The 24,353-nt window shown below is 41.4% G+C and overlaps 1 protein-coding gene across 8 annotated transcripts in view; it reads right to left on the bottom strand.

Moving 5' to 3' along the window:
- Positions 1-24,353, bottom strand: part of ARVCF (ARVCF delta catenin family member) — a 252,174-nt gene that overhangs the window by 60,453 nt on the left and 167,368 nt on the right. For all 8 annotated transcript variants that reach the window (XR_010607100.1, XM_065646688.1, XM_065646690.1 and 5 more), the window contains 3 exons: positions 21,228-21,835; positions 13,690-14,189; positions 5,297-5,480 (listed from right to left, as the gene is read on the bottom strand). Coding sequence is in view for 7 of the 8 variants with exons in the window: in XM_065646688.1 (XP_065502760.1) it covers positions 5,297-5,480; positions 13,690-14,189; positions 21,228-21,835 (1,292 nt within the window). In the remaining variant the exon portion in view is untranslated. The remainder of the gene's footprint in view (positions 1-5,296; positions 5,481-13,689; positions 14,190-21,227; positions 21,836-24,353) is intronic.

Here is a 24,353-nt window from a genome sequence, read left to right as displayed (position 1 = left end):
ACAGGAAAGTGAAGATCAGTGACCGAAGTCCAGATCCACTCAAGCACTTAAGAGCACGAATCCAATCACCAAAACCAGAAGGAGACGGGCTATTAAATATTAGACCATAACAAGGTATATACCATTAATCTTCCCTGTAATTATGTCAGAACAGTAGCAGAACGGCAATTAAATCCATACTTCTCAGATCTCTTGTTCCAGCTCTAGCCACCAGCTTGCCCCTTCTCAGGAGCTGCTGCTGGACAAGCTGGTACATCCAATTTTGATCTGAAGAATGCATGTTTTCAGGGGAAGTCAAGGGGGTGCAGTTTGTGTTCATACACCCACGGCCAGGTCTCTGAACCCTGAGGCTATCGGTGAATGCAAATTTCTGTGTACTTGGAGAATTGACAAGGAATGCTGCAACTACAGATGGTACTCTAGAAAAAGGAGCACTTCGTATCTGTTTGCTATGCAAATTGATTCATGTAACATTTGTTGACAGCAGGTCAGTTTAGCAGAGGAATCAAGCTAGAAAGTTAGCAATTTAGGAACTAAGTTCTACTCGGTCCTCTTAGAAGTGAAAAAATCCAAGGGAGAATTAGAAGTAATTAGGCATAAACCAGCAATTAAACCCAGAATGAACTGCATTTTTAAACCATTAAAATTCTTGCTGCTTCCAGAGAACTAGGCATCATGGTGGCTATCTACAAAGAAAACACAAAAGCGAACGTGACTGCAGCAATGCTTCCTGACCCACAGATGCGGCATTTCCCTCCTAAAGCACAGCAGGACCTTGGGAGAAACCTGGAGACACAGCGAAGGTCTCTGGCACTGCCTGGGTGCACATGAGCTCGTCTCAGCTCCATCAGTCCTGCAAGTAATTCAGATTGTGCTCTTCTCCTAGAGCACCTTCATGTCTTGGTCGAAGTTGTGGGAAGGACCACGAAAGGGTCTGGTTAAGATGCACCAAATCATCACGTTATTTAAACTGGAGAGAGTACAATTTAAAAACAAATGCTTCTGGATTGCAAATCCCAGTAGGGCTTTTGGGGTTTAAAGAAAAAAAAAAAGACAGTAACTAGAAGAGACATTCTCCACATACCTAAAAGAATAAAATAAAATGCCAAGACATGAAACTTGAACTGCAAAGAAATAAAGGAACATCTGTACATATTTAATGATTCTCCTAGAAAATGTCTTCCTTACTTCTTCTCCAGCCCTACTTTTCCATAACCCAAAATCTACATAATTTCAATAAATCGATATTTGTTTTGCTTTTTACTGTTCCTCTCCAGACTTATCTCAACAGGTTCAGCAAAATATAACATAAAATTACACCCAAGGTAGCATTTATCACAAGGCTCATGACCATTTTAAGCAGTAAAATTACTACGGACATTGCAGATCCATTCATCATATTGGGTCTGCCCCTATAAACAGAACACAATAATGGAAGAGGAAACATATTTTTCCTGATCTCAGGACGAGAATAGAGACAAAATTATCACCACCTGCACTAGTTCCTGAGAACTTCACTGTTTCTGGGCAAAGATTACAGAAAAAACATGCAATAAATTTCATTACCACACCATAGTTTGCGAATTGGCTGTGCTGTCAAGTGTTTATTTTTCAAAGGGGAATACAGGATTCCCAAAACATTTGTTTGAAGAGTTTTTGGCAAGCCAAGGGGATGCCACAAGAGAAACCACTCACCATGTTCCAGATCACATCAGGATCCCAAAGATCCCTGCAACGGCCACAGTCCCGGGAGAAGGCTTGACTTTAGAAGGAGCCCTTCAAATAAACACTAGTCTTCAGTGTCAATACAAACTGCAAGCAGTTGCATTTTCTTCCTTTGATTCTTACTGGCTCTGTATATGTTGTCACCTAGCTATGGTAGTGTGGATGGACATCACTAAGTATCATATATAATCCAAGAGTTATTTGATTTATGGCAAAAGATGCAGTGTTTAAGTGGCATTCTTGATGCTGACAAACTCTGATTTCCAGCTCAGAAATGACCAGGCACAACGTTTCTCAGTGTCACGTACGGGGCTTTCAGACAGATCCATCCCCAGCGCAAGTCCCTTGGCCACATAGACATCAAGCAACACATATGGATTTTCATTACTTTAGAAAGCGGGCAGGAATCAGGGCTATACAACAGCAGTGGGCAACCTCAGCTCTGGTAAGATGCAAAAGAGTGCACGGATCGTATCTCTTATCTTGCAAAGTTGATTCCCAAGTAAACCAACCCTGGTGCAGTTACAAATGTCTGCCAAGCCACGGGCCGCAGCTACTGCCCGCTCTGCTAAAGCAGCCTCTGAACCCACACGCCCTGCAGCACTGTGCGGCCACAGCCGTGCTGATCCACCCTTGGGCACAAACGGTCCAAGCTGGATACTCAGGATACATCTCACCCTGCCCTGCTGAGACCTGGACATGCACCGGCACCTGAACTCCTCAGGTGAGGATGGAGACTTATGAATTACACAGGGGGAAAAGAAAAAAAAAAGGTATTGTAGACAGGACTGAAAAGGAAAACTGGATGGATCCGGATTTTCAGAAGATGTAAAGACAAATAAGTGTTGGTTGTTTTTTTAAAAAAACTACTTGTTTTCAATTATTTTGAAAAAGTGTTTCAAAGGCTCCACATTATCAAAGGAAAGACCTAGATTAAGAACAAAGCTTAAAGGAAAGATCAGAAAGCAGTGTTAAAAAACCCCACAAATAATTAACTACTGGCAGTTCACATTGTGAATCATCAAGTTTGAAACACTCACCCACATCTGTTAATAAACTTCATTAACTGAAAAAATTCTACTGAACGGAATGCCATCCTGCATGCATAATGCCTGTCTTCTGCTTGGATATCTGAACTGCAAAGACGTCTGAAACCTCAGAACCTCAAAGATTCTCCCAGGTTTGTTTGGAACACAAGGCGGCACACACTCCATCAGGAGGACTAACCTGCCAATTAAGTATCAAACTGGTAAACAGTTTGCACTCTGCAACAAGCTCCACTCATGGAAAATTGAATTTCTAGGACCAGTTACTGTGTCAACAAGAGAAGAGCAGGCAAAAAGGCTTTTAAAGACTGACGTCTGTCAGACAGATGGCTGCAACAATTTATTCGCTGCTAGTGTTAACTATCTTGCTGGTGCTTTTAAGGATGAGCTGCAGAGGACTTAAACAAATAATGCAAAATTATTTCTAACAGTAGTAATGCTAGCTACGTTTAACATGTCCGTTTTTATCTGTAGAGCTGGAAGTGCTCTACAAAAGGTATGTAACAAGAAGCATGATCAACTGGAAGACAGCTCACGTCTCACCTACTCCTGCATCGTTGTCTCTTGTCCTGGACTCACTTTATCTCGCTGCAAGGAGCCGGGAGACAGCAAGACTGTTCTCCTTGCTCCCTGTGCAAGAGGCTCCTCTAAGGCACAGCAAGAGACATGGACAAATTACCTCCTCCAGACTGCCCGTCCCAGCTAACCTCTGCCATCATGTCTCCATTTACCTTAAGCAACTGCTTCCAAACATGAAACCACCTTGCCTCACGTCTGACCAAAGCTTCAGATTTTCCACAAGGAAGCACATAGTCCCATGACACTACGACAGCAGAGACTACAGATGAAAGGACTGAAATACATTTCCACCTTTCAAAACCAGAAACAGTCACCACTCACTGGCCGCTGTCCTGACACATTTGAAGTGCATCAGGATCGCTTAAGTACCTAAAGTTCAATTCTCTAACACATCCCAGTACTACGTTCCACACACCTCTTTATTAGCCTTAAGAATACAATGTCCAAAGTGGCACACACAAGTTTTTGCATGTCCTGTAAAACCAGTACCTTACTTTGAAATTAGAAAAACCGAACCAAAACCCAACCAGCAAACAAAAACAACCCAAGGGTATCCTGGAATGTAGAAGCTGAAGTGGATCAAGGCACTGCACATACTAATAAAAACGTATGATGTGGATTAGGTTGGTCTAATAATGATCAATTTATTGTCTACACTTACTGGAGAATCTCATTTTCATTCAGATAATCCTTTTATCCCCCACCATGACTAATTTCCTCTTGCAGAACATCATTAGAAAACGAGACACCAGTAAGTAAAACCTTATGATGTCTGGAGCCTACTTAAAGGACCTTAGTTTCCAGTGGGACTGCAAATAATTTCAGTAATGGGCCATTTCAGAACGCTTTTCATTACTTTCTTCATTCGTGAAGTTACTCAGGGGAATAGTTATTGCAATTTAGAGACCACAAGCCCAAGAAACAGAAATGAACCAACTTCTGAAGATGCATTAATCAGTAGCAATCTGACAGAAATACACTTCAGAGCAAGAGAAGGTATGATGCCAAATATTTATTAGTTTTCTTCAAACTAATTGACTTCATCATGAAGCTGAAGAATCTAACAGAGCATCTCCAGTATTTTATCCTGAAGAAAGTAAAAAGTGAAAGACTGTTTAGAGAACATCGGTTCTTCCGATTTTTCAGACTGCATTAGGACTCCTCCTGACTCCAGCTTCTAGCACCTACTGTCCTGCTCCCAAGGTGCTTTCAGAAATGCAAATACAATTTCTAACCAGAAAAGGCTCCTTTGCAAGGAATATTAGAAACACATTCTTAAATGCTCAGTGGCTAATGTTTTTAAATGATTCCCCATAGGTCCTTAGTCACTTTAGCTTAAAATAGGAGCATGTCCACAAAAGTGTTTGTGGCTAAAACTGGATCCATGGTTCATGTTCAGCATTACTCCATGAAACTACTTCCCCAGCATCTGCAAAACAATGCCTTTTGATAGGACAAGGCCTAAAACCAGTAAGAGAGTTGACTGAAAACACTTTTCAGATAAATAAAAACAGCACCACCAAGGGAAGCAGAGAAGGTACTCAAAATTTGTAGACACAGCCCACTGATCGCAGTACAATCGATGCAAGAAAGCTGACTGTCACTACATATGGCACAGTTTGCATTGCAAAATCCTTTTTTTGTACTTCGCTTGGCAGATAACCTTACCTGGGTGACTCTCCATTGTATTATATATCTCCCTATATAGGTACACTCCCCTAACCTGGATAAATGACCTACTCTTCACACCGACCCCACCGCACAGACCCGCATCGGCAGCCCTGCAGCAGGACAGTGCGTTGCATTGCTATTGTGGCCACTGAAATGGGGATCTCTCTGCAAAAATGAAAGACACATGATACTTTATTTCAAAATCAAAATGATTTTAACAAAATCCTAAACACGGGACACAGCGAACAGATTAATACTCCACAGTTCCGCCTTACCGTAAGCAACCAGAAGTGTTCTTGAAGACAGTTGTCCACTCAGCATCGCGAGGCTTCGAGTCTTCATTGGGCTCGCTCTCCCAACCTGAATGGGGTATGATCACCTCGTTGGTGAGTGTCTGCAGGCCGTGGTTGATGATGACCATCTTCAGGGGCTCGTAGGAGGACAAGTTCCACAGGGTGCCTGCAGGAGAGACACTGGTTATTAAATAGCAAGACAATAATAACTATTTAAAAACCCTAGATTAAACAGAACCATTAGAAGGTTAACTCATAAAACTAAATGAAAAGTAGAAACCACTTGACGAGATGCCAGACTAGCACACAGCTTAGGGAAGATTCCACAGTTGCTGCAACAGAAGCATTTCCAAAAGCACTGAGGCACTTTTGGCAAGACACGGATACTGTTGAAGTCAACTACACAAATGTGATGTGCTATTGGAGATTAACAGGGTTTTCCTGCTATATACAGATTTTGTTACACTTAAGTCTACCTATGCTTCAAAAAATAAAAATTCATCCAGTGCAGCAGAGAAGTATATATTTATGGAGGATCATTGATCCTATGCTTATCCTCCGCACAAGACAATATTTCATTCTAGACTCCTCTCTCTTATTTACTTTCACATTTTCCTGTCACAGGCAATATTTGTGTTCAAATCACCTGGTGCCACAAGCATGTCATTCCTTGAAGAAGCTCAGAACCAAATCTCCTGTGTCTTTCCATTTTTTCCTTAATTATGAGCCAAAATAGACAGAAGTCAAACATCAAAACAAAACAGAAGAACAGCCTTGCAACTGTAAAAATACCCTGTCTTAGACAGGCGATACAACTTAGCAGACCTGCATCAGTATCCTGATATTGCTCATTAGGTTAGGACTGTACCAGGACAGTCACTTCAGAGACAACTTCTGCACAGGCACAACCTGGTAACATTTAAGAACTATCAGTAACAACACTTGGAGGGAGCCAGGTGCAAGGTGTGTGGAAAAGTGTGAAGACTAGCAAAGTTTCAGAGAGACCGAACAGAAAAGCTAGATTCCCCAGAACACACAGGAAATCTTTCTTAAGCGGATTCAATATAAACCTGAGGCTCCCTGTGTTAATACAGCTGTGAATCTGTGCATATTATAGTGCAAATCGTAGCTACTCACCTCTTAGTATACACCTTTAAAACAAAACACAAAAGAACAACCAAGGTGCGACCTTTTGTTTCAGTCCCTTTCAATCACTCCAACTTTTAAAACCTACAATTTTCAGTTTTTAAAAGTGACTGGGAAAAGATTTTGGATGTATTACTTCTGTCACAAGTCTGACATGTGGATTTGCTGGACGGAGAGTGAAGACCCCTCGGGGCCACCACAGGGACCCCCCGAGCGAAGGCAGGTCCCGTGGGAACCACCCTGCACACTCGGGCTCGCGCTGCTGCACAAGTGTCAGATGCCAAATGTCCTATTTTAATATCCGAGTATTACCCATATAGGGTCATGACAGGTACCAGGTCAGGACGGGAATTTTATCTCCGTGTGAGTGGTGACTGGCACTTGGGCGATAACCTCAAAGGCTGAGGATTAGCAGAACCTCCGAGTCAAATGCTACGGTGTCTCCTACTCAAAGTGATCTTTACACAATCCAGGCATCTGCTCAGGCTGTATTAATTAATAAAGAAACTCAGAGGCAGACAACAGAACGAATACCATAATGTTTCTTTCAGTCTTTTCCTAAAAACAGACAAAAAACCTGCTTTTTTTGGCCTGATTCCCTTGCCATTAATAAACAACACACTGCATGAGAGTTTCATGACCCACTTTTTTAGCTTTCAAAGAAGACTGTATAGGTGAAATAGGAATTATTTTGCTCATCATACTCATCACGATTAACCACCCTTTGTCACTGCAAAACACCAAACATGATGGACAGTAAAAAACAAAAAACACCAGAAAACCAAGCAGAAAATGCTATTTGAGCTCTTTTTTTAAAAAAAAGAAAAGCCTTTACTTTTCAGAACAAATACGCATCAACTGAGGAACCTGGTACAGTGTTTGTAAGGATCCTGCATTTCTGTTCTTTTCGAAATGGCAAAGTATTGCAACTGGAAATTATATGGAGACTTAAAATCATCTCTATGTGGAAGAGCTAAGTTTGAAAATCTGACAGCCCTTCATATCTAAGAGCTCCTCTCTTAAGCGCACATACTACTTTTGCACCTGAAATGAGACGCTGCCTTTTCCTCTTTCCTGGAGGAGTGACATAACCTGTTATCTCTGGTGTGAAAATACAAAGGCAAATTTCACTGCTTAAGAAGAATGAGGCAGAGATACACTTAAAAAGCCAAAAATACCTATATAATTTCCAAGAGCTCTAATATTACAGGATTGTACAGAAGTTTTCCAGTGCTCAAATCTTTTGCTTGTCTTAAGACTTGGAGATTTGTGTCTAGATTTCAATACCTTCAACCCCACTGTGCAAAATGAAATCACCACCTCCAAACTCCCTCTTCTCCTGTGTTCTCTTTCACCAGTAGTTATTTCAAGAGACCAAACACAACTGGGATTTGATCACATTCTAACCAGATTGCAACACCAAAACCAGCACAAACCTGCCCATCTACCACCCGCAAGTCAGCTTTGTGATACCAGGAACCCCATCCAGAGCAGGAGAAGTACCTGCCCCTGCAAAAGGATCTCTCGTACATATTCATCCTGAATTTTCAGTTAAGAGGCTGACTGCGATTTATGAAATAAACCATTTACAGCAAACACATTTTGATTGTCAGTCTCATTGAGTGGCTGTCAGACTCTGGGAACTGAAGGCCTTTCCCCATCTTCTTTGAAGAAAAAAACCCAACACTTTTCAAGCTTTTCAATTTCTTATCTGCCTCCCATCTCTCAAACATTTCATAGAAAACATCAACTAACTGTAAACAATAAAAGACAGTCTTACTATTAGAAAAATATCAGAAAGCTCTTCAAATTCTTCAAAAATGTCAAACCACTTAAATTTGTAATATTCCCCTTGAAGGCTGCACAAGGAAAGGCAGAATAATCCCTTTGTTGAACAGGATTCAGTGAAGGAAAACACACAGCACTTAACAGAAAGGTGGCCCAACATAAACAGGGATGAAGGAATCTTACAGTTCTAAAGGCGGAGAAAAAAATTCAGATTCAAGGCTGACTTCACTGGGAAAATATTGCACAAGAAGGGATACAGAAAATAAAGGGTGAAAATACATTTCTCTTATTCAAAGTTATGAACCGAAGAGGTCTAAATCCAGCATCCTTTCAGTTCTTGAGAAAAAAAAATTCATCTAAAAGATACTGATAGTGGCAGCCACTGAAGCTTAAAAAAAATGAACAAATCCAGATGAGACTGTAGGCTTTAGCAGTGTAGAAGAAAATCCAAGTCAAAAAAAAAATTAAAATCCTTGTGAATTTGACATTCCTCTTTAAAAATCACTCCCTGTATTAGCATAACACATTAATGATCTAACAAGCTGGAAACACTGTTTTTAAAACTCTAAGTTTAATCAATTCAAATGAACAGCACTCAAGAGAAATCAAGTCACTAACACAGCAGCATAAGGGAAATGAAGTTATCTAAATTTTCCATGCACTTTCACTGCTAATATTGGCCTTTTGGACCACAGATTGCATTCGTTTTAGGACTAGAGAAAGAAGATGAGCTACTGCTTTTCAGAAGATGATCACAATTGTGATCAATCTTTATTTTATTCATAAACACTATCTGCAATATATGCATACATTTCTAACTACCAACATTACTTCTACTCTTTCAGCATGTTAAGCAGGGACAATAGCGACGAGTTTTTGTTTCAAAAGTACTGATTACTGTAAAAACATATAAAAATTACTGTAAGCTATAAACATAGCGATACGATTCAAGTAATATTAAAAGTGATTATGGCCACAGCCATGATTTCCTAAGTCTCTGCCTCCTTGGAGCTGTGAAAAGATTGCTAAAGGAATCGTGACAGAATACACACATGCTGTTATCTTCTGAAATCCAAGGGAACTATTTTCCTGCTGTGCTCGCTTACTAGCAAAAACCCAATGTCACCAAGAAATCAGATGAAGTGGCTGTTTAATTCTTTATCTGTGGCCCATGCTACATCATTTACTATCCAGGACAATAAAGCACTCTGCATTAGATTCACCGAGGACTTGCGTTGCATGTTGGTGCTGTAAGAGTTATCAAACGAGTCTGTCCAACAAACGCAAAGTCCTGAAGATTGGATCTGTGCTTCTTCAAGCTAAGCAGTGGCCAGGCTGAGAACCTCGGCACGCGCTGTGCCGGAGAATACACCACGGAAAGGTTCAATCTTCCGACAAGCTTTCTAACAGAAAATGGAAGGAGTAAGGTCATCTGAAATCTGAAAGTTCAAGACAGCCGAGGTGCTTCAGAGAGACATTAGTGTCAGATGAGCTGACAGATCTCAGCAAACGTGAACGCCCACGTGTGAATTCTGAGCAAACCGATCTGCCCAGGTGTGAATTCTGAGCAAATTGATCAATCTGCAAGTTTCCATTACAGGATTAGATCAAAATATTTCCTCTGCAGAGCATTTTGAAGGTCAATCATTTTTCAATTAAAACGAGTTTGGCAACATACAGCATCAGAAAAATCATGTTCTGCACCACTTAAAATCAGTGCAATGTCATCAAACAACAAAATTACTTCCAATGTTGGCACAACGAACAAAATTATTCATTAAAGCTACCAACTTCTGATTGCTTTTCAAAGAATGTAATAGAATTTTGGTCTTGCATATCCAATAGGAACATTTGCTTCACAAAAAAGCCCTTATTACTCAAGATAAAACTTTTGCAGCTTTCCCAATCAGAACAGATTTAATTGCTTATCAGTTGAATCCTTATTTCTCTCTGTTTCTCAAGAAAATGATACACTGGAAGTTCATTAGTACAGTTCCAGGACCAGAAAGGGATGCAAGGGAGAATTCTGTGGCATATTTCTCATCACAGCTCTACTCATGATTTACTTATGGACACTAACCGTTAAATCAATATTTTCTCAGTGCAGTAGAAGAGAGACACTTTGTAACGCCACACTTTAAAAGACAGAAAAGTGTGATCTGTGGCATTTTATGATTGTATCTTGAGTTTTGAAGGTATTTTTACAAACCTGATGTATCTGTCTTACCTCGAGGGACATGTCTTAGTGCTATTTGCAGATACATCAAGAATGTTTGGTAAAACAGATATGGCATTAACCCAGAGAGGGTTTTCAAATTCTGCTAAAACCAGTGCTATCTGAAAGAAAAAAAAAAGCTACAGACTTACTTAATCTGGTAGTAGTGTTATATCAAGTATACTTAGCCTCCTGCCAAAGTTGCACATCAATGAGTTTGCCTAAGCGGGGTTCTCCAAAATTTATACTCTGGGAGACAGTCAAGCGAACACACTTCTGGCACAGCTGGTCTCCCTGATTCCGCACGCAGCGTCACACACCCCATTCCCCCCTCATGCTCCCCTGTCACCGCATCCACCTCTCACACGTTTTTAACCTGGTGCCCTGGTTTTTTCCCCCCCTCCATTAACCCACTGCCCAGACCCAGCTGTCTGCACTGGTCCAGACTCTTCGGGACACCTGTGGCTGCTGCATCACACCACGTTACTGAGAGCCCATGGAGCTGTACTGAAGCAAATAAACTATTTAGAGCTCTCAGATCAGATGAGAATGATGTTCTCTTTTGCGCTAAAGCATGCTCTCCAGCTGCAAATAGCATCCCTTACTGAGCGCCCCATGTCCCTCCTGTCCTGCAGGCAGGTCCCACACCCAGAGAAGCAAAACTTCAAGCCTGCAAGTGCTCTTGAATTCAGACATCTGAATTGTTTAAATTTCTTTAAATTACTTAAATCTCTTTGGACAGCAGGACTATTCCATCATTCATCCACATCTGGGAAGACCAGCCGATGACGACTATTCAGCTTTTGAAAAGCAGCCAGTATTGAACTAAAGAAATATTAAACCACAGGGAAGTCAATGTGTCATTCCAAACTTGAATTTGCAGCCTGTTAAAAGAAATAAACAAGCAAACCCTGTATGCTGCTGTCTTTTCTCCCCGCCCCCCCCCCCTTTTTTTTTCATTGCTGCAGAATCCCCAGAGACTTCACTCCAGACAGAATGAAAAACTTTCATGGCAAATGTAGACTTTGCTTTATCACTAGGGAAAAGTACCCAGATAGGAAGTCAAGATTTCTACCACGAGAACATCAGAATTGTGATCTGAATTTTCAAGACTGCAAACACAGCCCTTTCGTAGCAGCCATGGCTGAATGCTCCCTTTGCACTCCAAGTTGGCTCTTGTTTCTCTCTGCTGACTTTTGGAGCTCATTTTTCGAACAGACAATTCCCCATTATCAGCTGAGGCTCTGAACGCTGACTGCAAGGACACCAGCATCCGCCACACAGGCATTGCTGGAATACTCTTCTCTTCTATATTGATGCTTGAATGTCTCGCACTGGATCTGGTAATATCATTTTAGACGTAGAATGAAATGATGCCTGGTGAGGTGGAGATTAAATGCACATCACCTGTTACTGGACATCTGTTTAGGTTAATGCCCTCAGTATTCCTGGTGTTGCTCAGTAAATGGAAATACAAGAGCTTTAAATAGCAAAAAGCAAAGTGGAATGAAAATACTGTATTTAATTAGCAGGAGCTACTGTCAAATAAAATGCATTTGAACTCTAAAACTAATTAATCAACTGGAGATCAAAGCAATAGCTATATAGAGTGAAAATGGAAAACATCCAGTTTGTTTTTGTCATCTCAAAAGTGACTGATTACCATTTAGCATTATAATGATATTCCTTCAGAGTAAATTATAGACCAGTTTCTCCTTTCTTGAATCTAAAGAAATAAATTTATTCCTTCTCAGCACTCCAGAAATGAGTTCTGGGTAAACTAGAACAGTGCAGAAACAGATGTTATTTAAAAAATAATAATAAATTTAGGTCAGCCATCATACTAAATTACTGCAACAAACGGAATATAAATACTACCTATAGAGTTTCTGGGTTAAGAGATAAAGCACAGACAGCAATCGCAGCACAACCAACACACGCTACTCAGAGGATCTCTGACAAAACAGCTCACTGGAAAGGGACTGGAAAAACACCCCTGCTAGTTTCCAGACACTATATTTAAACCTCATTTGCTAAATATCCTATAATGGCTGCGGAAGAACAGTTGGAACAACCAAGGCCACTCTTCATCCCAGAGAATTATGATTACCAGTAAAAACTTGGAGAGCCTACTATAATTTTTTTGAGATTATGATGATGTTTACTTCTTATGGCTTAATCCACATTCACAACAGGGCCTGCCTGGAGAATCCAACACTGATAAGGTAGCTAAACAATTTCAGCCCTGGACTCATTTTTGCACTCACAAAACTTTCTGAAAAATTATCTTCTGGCACTGAAATTCCCTGCAACTGCCCTGGTCTCCATCCAAACATCCTCTGCTGCTTCTGAGAAGAGAAAGGGAAATCCATTTCACTCCTCATGAGTTATGGGAGACTGAAGAACAATATATTTCTCCTTAGTTTAAGAGCTGACATACTTTTCCACCCTTTTTCCACTTAACGGCTGAACTTTGAAACTTGGCATATACTTTATTGCTCTTTTTGGATGATGTCCAAGACTAAGTTCAAATAAAAACCAGGTTGAATAAAGGAATTATAAGTGCTTGAAAACTCCTTGTAGTGTGCACAAACTCAGTAACTTCAAAACTTAATTCTCCCTTTTCCGACCATTGCAACAAGCAAACAGTATGTTCAAAGCATCTCAACAGCAGACTCTACACTCCTTAAAATCTGAGTTTTCCAGGTCAGAAGTGCTGTAGCTTTATACACAGCCCCAGAGACCCCAGCAGCGGGGGCTGGAAGTGTTCCCGAGGAGACCGTTCTATCAATATGAAGTAGTTGGGACACGGCAGCAGAATTGTTTTATAACAGATTAACAAGGAAAGTTTTAGATTAGCATATCTTACCTCATGATTATAAAACGCTGAGGGCAAGCACACAACAAATTATCTGTCAAGTGAGTCGCTATAACCCATTTAAGTTTCAATAACTCAACCACATGCAGTTGCATGTGACACCCAAGCAGCACCATCCATCTCCCAGCAGGCAGGGAAACCCGACTGTGACACACACACAGATAATCTCGATTTCCTCCTGAAAGGCACGTTTGCCTCAGGCTTTCTCACACCACAAATGTGGTTGCTGCTAAAGAAACAGCTGCAGCCAGGGACCTAAATTGTCCTCTAGTCTCCAGAAATTCTTGTTCCTGAAGCTGAAAAGACTCCTGTAAAGAACAATTAATTACAGAAACTACAGACACTGACCTGTAATTAGCTCTCTGACTTCCATGTCATTTGTTTTTCGCAATAGTCTGATCAATGTAGGGATCCCATCACAGTTCTTTATAGCCACCTTGTTTTCATTATCCTTCCCATAGGAGATGTTTCTGAGAGCTCCACAGGCTTTACGATGGACCTCTGGCTTTGGATGATCGAGTAAGCCCACCAAGATGGGGATCCCTTTGAGGTGCCTCACGTCCTTTTTGATTTTATCATTCTCGTAGCACAAGTGCTGCAAGTAGGCTGCGGCGTTCGACTTGACCGGGTCGATGGGGTGGCTGAGCATGGCGATCACTTCGGGGAGGTCGGGGTCCCTCCACCGGGGGTCTTTCCGAATGCTGTCGATGGAGGGGGAGCGCTTCCCCAGCCGGTCAATGCTCGCCATGCTGCCTCTCTCCGGCTGCGCCAGCGGGGCTGCGTAGCCACCATGAAGGTAAGGGATCCTCTCCTCAACCATCTCTGTCTCGATGGGGTCATCGTAGCCCCTGTAAGAAACAACAGTCCCAAGGAAAAAAAAAAAAAAAATTACACAAACCACATTTAAACGCTGTACCTCTGAGTCCGTATGGAAATTTCAGCTATGAGCAAACATTTTAATATCAAACTTTTTAATATCACAAACATCACTGGGGCAGCATATTTACACTTTCAATTAATTTATCTGTCGTAACTTGAAAATTAACCATAGCTGAGTACTCAGCAGTGAGGGGACCAGAGCACAGTATTTGTTTGGCAATGAAATGATGACAGGAACTGCAAGCCATCAAACAGACTGCTCTCATTTTGGTCACTTAGCAAAACAATTAGGATAGAGCCAGATTATATTTAGTAGGAAACACTGAGCTTCATTAATGCCGCTCCTCCTGCAACAACCCCAAACTTTAATTAAAGGCATTCAAGGCCTGAGCAGAGGCCAGACACTTTTCAGCAAGTCTGAGAGTTCCACTACATTTCCATGTCGATGCTCACACAAGCACACCGAACTCATCAATATACACAAGGATGTCCAAGATGACGGAAAACTTAAGTCCTGAATCCAGGCATGGAATAAAAGTCCCATTTGGACAGAGTCATTTGGAATACAGGTAATTTGCTGGACATCCAAAACAAGTGCTGTACTCTGAGCTTTCCTCCCCAGATCAGCAACTAGCCTGGATGTAAGACACTCTTAAAATAATTTACAGCACTAGAATGAACGACACCCATCTTCTTGTGCTGTAATTCACTGTGTGCAACTGAAGGTCACTCACAACCAGTTAACACACCCATTCAGATACTGCTGTCCTAGTTCACACAAAGGGCAAAGTTACAACCAACGCAGTCGAAAATACTCTAACACAGTACATTCTTACACTACAAATACCCATATTCTTTAAAAAAAAAACCAAAACCAGGATTTGACAAATACTGCTTCTTTAACAAACGCTGCTGCAACTATGAGCTCTAACCTTCCAAAAAAAAAAAAAAAATCCCTCCCCTCCAGTCACTTCCTACAAGTATCTGCTAAAGGCAAAACACTTCTGCAAGAGATTTTTAAGGAAAGACATTTCCAACTTCAGAATTTGTTTTTGAGATCCACTGATATACTTCATCATCCTTTATTCAAAGTGACACCTTTCAGCCTCCAGAATGTGCTTCAGTGCACGTGTGGTGCAGCCACCTGCGAGATAACACCGCAGTCCTCACAAGTGCAAAAGGAAACCCGAAGCTTGTGCACAGCGACCCACTGGTCAAAAATTCTCCAATTTTATATGCGAATAAGCCCACAGGGCGATAAAGCAACTTGCACCTAACAGTTATGAACTCGCACAAACACGTCCAATTTTGCAATCTGTCCTCTCTCGGGCTCACACCAGCTCGCTGACCTGGCTGAGAAGGGTGAAGAGCTGGGGTGACCCACTGGGGAGCTGAATCAAAATTCCAATTCATCTCATTTCAAACCTCAAGTCTAGAAGATTTTTCTTCCTCATCCTGCCTTCCCTTTAATATTACTCTTAATAGATGTTAACATAATCTGATTTTTTTTTTTTTTTTTTTTTTAAAAAAAAAACAACTGCAGCTTTTTGCCTCACTGTTTTTTTCCTGGCCAGATTAGGTACTATCTCAGTATTGTAGTTACCTCAGTCAAGCAAGTAGTTTTAATTGCTACAAAATGATTGTTGAAAACTTTCATTTTAAGCACTGATGGATGATTTCGTATGTCAGGCTGAAGAAAGTACAGACCATTAGAACTCAGAAAGAAGAAAATGGAGCTTGCTGTTATCCTGAAGGGACTGCTAATTAAACCAGACTCCGGGGAGAAGAACAACCGGAGGTGGAGACTGAACTTAGTCTTGTACAATTAACGCTTTTAATGTTAAAAGCACCTCTACTGACTTTAAGTTGCTTTAATTGCTGAATGAAAGGATAAAAATGGGCCAGTATCCAAAACTCAGAATGAATCTGAAGAAATCCTTTTATCGATGCAGTTATTTGTGTATGTATAATTCAGTACTTGCTCTACACAGTAATTTACAGTGTCTGGACAGCCGCTGTATTTTCTGTTACAGAACAAAGCTGTTTCCATCATTCCAAGAAGAAAGTAACAACACCGAAAAGATTTACTTTTGTGCATATACACACAGCAGAAGTAATAACAAACCTCCTAACTATTCCTCAAACAGAATTCTGTTTTTTACATATGCAAATTTAGGACAACCGGCATTAGAACGACAACAGAAACTCAAACTCATCCTCATGTTAAATTCTTATTGACTTCATAAAAGAAAATAAGCAGAAGATTAATTTTAATAATTGCCCTCTGCACAGCTGTTGCTTGCTTGACTTGGTAACTCGCAATTCAGCACGTCTTGCTCCTATGAGCTGCCCACAAGACGACTGTACACCACCCCAATTACACCTGCACAATTAAGCTTTCTGATCCATGCAAATACACAAAGATAATTATTGTCTTGGGATGCAGTTTGTTTGCATTGTTTCCATGAAGCTGTCCAAACAGAACCACACGGATGGGCCCATCTTCCTCGTGCTGTATCCTCTCCCCTGTGCCACACAAAGCTCCTTGGTTTCATTACATTTGCCCAAAATAAAACTTCAGTTAGGACTTTAAATTGCAACACTGTCATGACACGAGAAAGGACCACATAACTCTTATACCAACAATGCTAACTTCTAAAAAATTGTCAATCACTAGTTATTAAATATGAATGTGAATACCTGAAGTGAAGAATCAGTCATTTAAAAAAATCAGAAAAAAGATCACATCCCAACTTTCTACTTATTCTAACAAGTTTTTTTGGTGGTTGTTGGTGGTGTGGTTTTTTTTATTCCTTTCTTTTAACAAAAAGGTTTTTTCTTCCATCGTTCTGATACAAAGCTACTGATACACCAAAGACAGCCAATAGGCTTTAACGACTCTCGCCTTCGATGATCCCTCTCTGATGAAATCCCCAGGACACAGAGCTAGAAGAGGACACGGAAAGGTGCTGTTTCCTGACGGAGGGAAGAGGCTGTGTTGCGAGTGCCATGGGTGGTGTGGGACGAAGCCCGTGGGTGGTGGGGAGAGCAGCGGTGACCAGAGCACACGGTGCCGACCCCATCCCCACCGCAGCAGCAAAGCATCCTCGAGGAAACACACCCTGACCCATAAAGACACTGGTGAGTGACTTGTGACAACGGCTGGCATTTTCATACAGTCCCATGCAGGACTAGCGAGAGCTTCAGCAGATGCAGCCGTTTGTGCCCAGGAGGCCAGGAGCTCTTTGCCTCGGGACTGAAGAGACCTGGTACCTGGCCAGAGCTGCCGAGTACAAGCATCTTGCCTTCCATCTGTTTGCAGCAAGGCAGCCGAGTTTTCAGGATGCTGTGAGTCTCGCTAATCACCTGTCTCAGGGAATTGATCAGAACACATTCTAGCACAGATGAAAACTGGGAGAAAGCTTGTGGATTTATCATGTTCCTTGTGGCTTCAAGACAGGCACATTTGAGTAAACAGGTGAAATATTTATACATTCAATTCTCAACAATTTATACAAGTGGTACATTCATCAGAGTTTCCAGCTGGCATCTGCTCAGGATAAAAGACCAGAAAGACTTGGGAATTCAGTAGGGAACTTTGTGCCAAATATTGTGGAGGAAATCTAAGGACTTCGCAGAATGAGGTCCTACTTCCACCAGTCTCTGTTCCCAAGAGGACGACATGCAAGAGGATTCAAAACTGGACTGAACTGTCTGTTGAGACAAGTCTGAGTTATGGGCTGCATGGCTAAAACACCAAAATCCCCTTGACTGGAACTCCCTAAAAGCTGATAATGGAGGAGCTGACGCTCAGGTTACCACCTGCCACACAAACCTCGGCCGCACATCAGTCTTCTGCTACCAGAAGATCACCAAACTCGGATCACATTCACTCTGTGGAGGAGTCTCAGGGAAAAAAAAACCACAACAACAATTCTAAACCAGCTGCATTTTTTGCTTCACCCCATTCTGCCCAGGCGTGTCCATAAGCTCCTGCCCCAAACTGGACAACATCCCAACGCTGCCGACATCCTGGTATTATGTTAACGCTTGGTCAACCAAAGCGATTCTACGATTAAAGCAGAGAGGCCGATGTCCAGCGCCAGGTACCGGCCCAGCCCTGAGGGCACCTGCACGGGGGCTGGCGAGACCACCCTTGAAACGGGGCACGTTGGGCCAGAAGTGCTGACTGGAAGTCTGTCTAAAACTGTAAGCCTTTATATTAGAGATTGAAAAAAGACACCCGAAGTAGTATGTGACTAACATGTACATGATATCAATATTCTCGCACTGCCTATACATAACAGAAGCAATAGAGACCTAGTGTTGCGGTTATTTCATCTAAAATCTGGCTTGTTTCCTGGTAATAAGTTGGAGTATGAAGTGACCACAAAATACAGTCCCAGTCTCATAGATCAGGCTTCTGCTATAGGAAATTTAACAGCAGAAAACTGTTTTGTTGTTGATTTAGTCAATATTAAACACTCATATCCTGTCTTGTCTGGAATAGTAAAACTGGCGAGAGCTGGCCCAGAGTTTTTAGGGAAAAAAGTAGTCCCAGGAATGCTTGTACAAGTGCAAACTACAGTGATTCATTCTAGAAAGAAATTACCTCAGAGGCAAGAACTAAGAAGTTGAACAGAAGATAATTTAAAAAAAGATGCATTGTGATCTGCCATTTTTCTCCTGCTCATTTGTGTTAACTTCAATTTATTGATTAAAAAATATCCAAATAGTAAGAATGCTTTTTTGTGAATGAAAAATATTCATTACTTCCTGCTTCTTTTTCAAAAAGGACTGTATATAAAACATCTAGCAACGCCATAAGAGTACATATTTTTAAAGACTATAATAAAAAACCTCCAAATTTCATAAAGCAACCTACTAAATGAAGAAAAAAGGGCATAAAACCAATTACAGATGTGTAAATACCTTCACAAGTAAATTTGAGTAATGTTAAATCAGTATTATACACTCCAAATGCTTTTCACCCCGATTTATTATGCAATCTGACTTAAACCAAACCAGAGCACATGCTGAGGAAAAGAACATTAAATGTCAGGTATTCTTGCAGAAAATAATATATCTTACAGCAGAGACTCAGTATAAAAGAAAACAAGACGCAAACCCAGCCACAAGCACTGAGGAGCCAACAGAAGGAATTTTTGTCTTTGTGCACTTATCTGGATTTATGGATGTTTGTGAGGAGGCACATTTTCCCCCAATTTAAAATGAAATACAAGTAGCTTAAAACGAGGCTGGGGATGGCAGAAGGAGAGCACAATAGATATTGGTCTCTGTGATCAAATGGAGCAGGCGAGGGATGGGAAGGACAATGTGTGCTGTAATCCCTGGGCTGGGATCCCCTCCAGACACAGCTGGTTGCTCCTTCTCACACGGGTTGAGACTCATACCACAAGCTCAGGTGAGAAACCCGCGTTCGGTCCCCTCAGACAGAACAGCATCAAAACCAGGAACCGACAGCAAGGACCCTTTCAACTATTAACAAAGGAGGGCAGCACTTACTGGGAAGAAAATGAGAGAATAACTGAAGTTTCCACAGCGAGCTAGCGAACAGAAGAATTCCGTTTGTGACGTGATGAAGATGTCCACGCTGGAAGCTAGTGTGACATCGTCATGGTTTAACCCCAGCCGGTATCACAAGTGTTATATTCCAAGTGTTGTTATAACATTATACCGACTCTACACAAACACACCTTTGGAAATCAAAAGTGCCAGCAATTTATCACATTCATTTAAAAATTTTCACAAGGAATAACTTGTTTTAAAAATCCTAGAGATGAATAATCAAGTAGTAATTACCCTCACCTAGTACAAAGCACTATTTGTAGTCTTTAGTTTCTTGCAGATCAGTAGCATATCTGAAACGTACATTTATTGAATTGTTCAAGTATTTCTTTGAAATGTCAACAAGTAACTATTTATGAAGAGGCCCTCATGCAATCTTCTTATGTTCCCACCAGCTCAGGTTTGCTGCCACAGTCAGGCTAATTACTTGTCAAAGCCTCTTGATCATATTAAATATGGAAAAAAACTCACAACAAAAGAAATGCAAAACAAAAACTGTGAATTGGTCCTATCCAAACTGCAAGAAGCAATAAATCAAAGGGATGTTTAAAAAAGCCACCCAACAACAACAAACTTAAAAAATGCAAATAGGTACGTTCTAAGAACACATTTAATTATTCATTGTGCATACAGTTTGAAAAAATGTTAATAAAAATTTTAAAAGCACTGTTGCCTGACTGTTTTTATAACAAGAACTGTAAACTTGTTCAGATGCAGGAGAGCACCAATTAAAGTTTGATAGACTGATCAGATTCTGACAGCCACTGGCTGCAGTTATTCCCTTTAGCCCCATAAAACGTTGATGTGGTTCCACTGGTTGGTGAGCTTGCAAGACCAGAGATGTCACGGGGCAGATCTTCAGTGAGGTTCAGCACAACGTGGTCACGCAGCTGGGGGTGTGCGGTCAGCACAGGATCAGGAGCCGAGGCTGTCACACACCTCAGCAGACAGGGCATCCCGTCACCACCAGCTATCAGCTCACCTGCAGCCATAACCAGCTCTTCAAAGTTTTTGTCTGGCAGATGTGCACATAACCGGACCTGTCAGAAGCCTCAGAGATTACAAATCCCTCTTTTCACCTTGCTAGTGGGGAATGGCTCTGGGACAACACAATGCAGTCACAACTCTCTTTCAGGAAAAGGAAAAAAAGTAACTTAGCTTTTTTCTACAAGATCATCTCTTTCTTTCTAAATTCATCCTAAACTAAGCAGCCCAGAAGCACAGTGAAAGGTTCTTTAGCACTACCATCATCACTCCCTTCTGTATTTCCCATGAGTTTTGCAGTCATTTACATGCTAATGAACTGATGGCTTCCACCTGTTTTTCTGTCAAGTAATTCCAGAACTTACCAGATCATTAAGAGTTCACATAAGCAAAACAGCTGCAGATTAGCATTGTAAAAAACAAGTGGGTTTTACCTTCCTTTGTGAGGTCTTCCTCTCTCTGGCACACCTGCAGATGTCCTCCGGTTCACAGTTGAGTAATCAGGATCCAGTTCATACCCTTCATCATCTGCTCCAAGGCTGCGATTATCATCTTCCAGTCCATAGGGCTCCGGCTGGAAGCGTTCTGGCTGGGAGCGGTTCAAGTCAACGTTGCTGCCTACGGGCACCTGAGGCTGGGCAACGGGACCGTAGTTATCCCTTCTGCCTGGCAAAGTGAAGCTCCCATCATCCGGCCTGTAACTGTTTCCTGGCACGTAGGCATAGCGAGGACGGTAGTTGACGCCACGAGACAAGCTGCCGTAGTTATCAGATAGGTCTCCGTAACCATCATGACTGATATAAGGGCGATACTGGCCTTCGTGGCTTTCGGGGTAGGAATCATTGTAGTTGTTGTAAGATCTGGTTAAGGTGGATGATGCTTGTGGTGTGATGTAGCGCTCCCCGTTCTTCATGTACCTCCTGTCTATGGAGTCTGTGTAGCTGCCCATGGGGGACGAGCCGTCCATCGTTGGCAGGCCGTCAGGCCCAAGGGGCACCTGGCGCACTGTTCTGGTCGTGACTGTTTTGACCATTTTGGTCACCTGTGGGGAAGCAGCAAATAAATGTGTTAATTTTCTCCTTGCTGTGTGATGTGATGACACATACAGGGAGCTAAAATAGTAAAATGGGGAGAGAGCATCACAAAGCACACTGCAGTGACGTGCCTGCTGAGTAGAAGCACTGGTGTACTCATGAGTTCACCTATCAGGTTTAGAATGTAGTAGTGGAAAAATATTTCTATAAAAAGCTGAAAAGACAGGTCTTAGAGCGAGAGTTAAGTGCACTCTGGGGCTCTTACTACCAAACAAAACCCACTGCAGCCATGCGACAGTGCGAGGAAGCAGCGCAAAGTCATTACCCCAGTTCAAATTTGCCCTAAACGTTTTCAGGAGGCATCCTTCCTATAGCAGACTTTCCAATGTTGAAGAGTCCTCCCACGATTAGCATAAATAAAACATCACATTCTCTAGTTTGACAGACATACAGTTAGATGCTCCCGCCTGATCTGTACCACTGTGTAATGCGATGGCGCTCAAGTTTGGCAGTAATATTTAAGAAACCATGATCTCAAAAAGAAAAGTTTCAGGCTTCTAGCTTTTAGACAGCACAACTACTTTCTCTTCTAAGATATATGCTTATATTCAACCGCCACTGTACAAGCCCAACAGGTGTCGTTCCATTATTTTGGTGACATTGTTTGGCAATAATGAACACCAATGCAACACATCCTTTACGGCTGCAACTACCCTAAACATACCGGGCTAAACAAGCTTGTTTAAAACATTGAAAAAAAATCTGTATACAAACACATCTTTATCTTTTCTTCCTATAAATCACACAGCATTTCAGCACAGATATAACTGACAAAAACTAGCAATTGTAAGTGTCCAGAGGACACTTGCGTTCAGGGGTTTTTGCTAAAGGGGAAGAACAAAGACTCCTCAAGAGTTTCCAAGAACATTCTGTCTCCATGCGAAAGGTCTGGCAATCTGCATTAAGACAGTGGCAGACAAAAGCGATTACTATTTACAAACTCGCAAAGGACCTTCTGTTTTGGTTGGTATCTGGGGTCTATCAACTTCTGTACTGCCTTCCAGAGTGAGCAGCAAAAGCTGTTTTGGGGAGAGTACAAAGTCAAGCAGAAGCCAATATATCCTTGGTTATCCTAACCCTAATAAAGTTACTTTAACCTATGAAAGTTACCCTAATGCTACTGAATTCTGACTTTCAGCCCTGTGTTATAAAAAAACCCAACCAAGCAACAAAACAACATACCCACAAATATGAGAGGGAGAATCAATCCACCAGAGAGTATTGCACACAGGGAGGGACACAAAATTGTTAAGAGATATTTTGGGTTTCTGAAGTGTTATAAAAGTAAATAAGCATCAGAAAATTATTTTTCTTCATATAAGCCACAGAATGAAATGTGTACATCAAGAGAAACAGTAACTATAACGTGTATTCCTGGATGGCTCAGTGGCTCTGAAGTCCACTTTTTGACCTACAGACTCTGATTTAAACATGTAGATCCGCACCAGCCTAACCAACCTGCTGCTAAAACAAAATAATTAGAGTACATCTCTTGAAGTAGCTCCAGACATGTCCTCTAGCCAGATGTTTTCACACAGAAACCCCAAACAGAAAAAATTCATCCAAATGGCATTTCTCTTCCTAGAGACATCTGTGAGCAAATGATACTTCAGCCTAATGAAGTAATGAAATCCTGCAAGACTGAGCGCAGCACAAATGTCTCTCCACCAAAAGCATAATAAAACAGCATCATGATGCTGAATAATCTAGCCAGGTACCAACATGACCGTAGTATCTAATTTGGGTGAGAGCTGAAAGCAAGTAAACTTCAGGAAAGATGCTAGCTTCCATGCTTCCTTTTTCTCAATTTTTTTAAAAAAGCACACATTTTAATAATGAAAAGAAACCAGAAACTAAACATTTATTTCATGACATAGAATCCAAGAGCAGTTTGTTCATTACCTGTGCACAATACTTCTGCTTCCCACTCAGCAAGTGATTGCTGTCACAGCATTTATAAAACCAGGCAGCATTTAGTGAACAGAAAGAGCTGGCGTAGCTTACAGTAGCTCTTTGTAAACTGGATATACACAAAGCAACACAGCTCAGTATTCTCCTACTGAAGTCTGAAACAAAAGTTTTATTCAAAGTAAAATGTTCATAAGTCACCTTCTAAAAGTAGAAAAAGCAACATTTCTCAGGCCTGAAACAGGCAGGTTTTGCAAAGCAATGACAAAACCGGATGCTGCGTCTTTGCGTTCTTGAATTTGGGAACCCATAAAGGGAATAACAAGAAGGTAGCGTTCCAACAATTTGATGAATCAGAAATTGATACTTTTGCCCGGCAAGGAACAAAGAGGCGACTTTCTAGATGCCAAGAAGAGCACTCGCATCATCTCACAAAGCCCTTTCTTTCCGCACTGTTCAACAGGAGCTGGATATTTTAAAACTAATTCTGAGTTTTGCTTTTCAAGATGTATTGCCATCCATGCGTAGTTTGTCACGTGTAATTTTTTTTTTTTTTCC

Source organism: Caloenas nicobarica, chromosome 16, assembly GCF_036013445.1.
Source record: "Caloenas nicobarica isolate bCalNic1 chromosome 16, bCalNic1.hap1, whole genome shotgun sequence".
NCBI classification, from domain to species: domain Eukaryota; kingdom Metazoa; phylum Chordata; class Aves; order Columbiformes; family Columbidae; genus Caloenas; species Caloenas nicobarica.
Note: the sequence above shows the minus strand (reverse complement) of the source record. Positions and strands in the feature narration are given on the sequence as shown.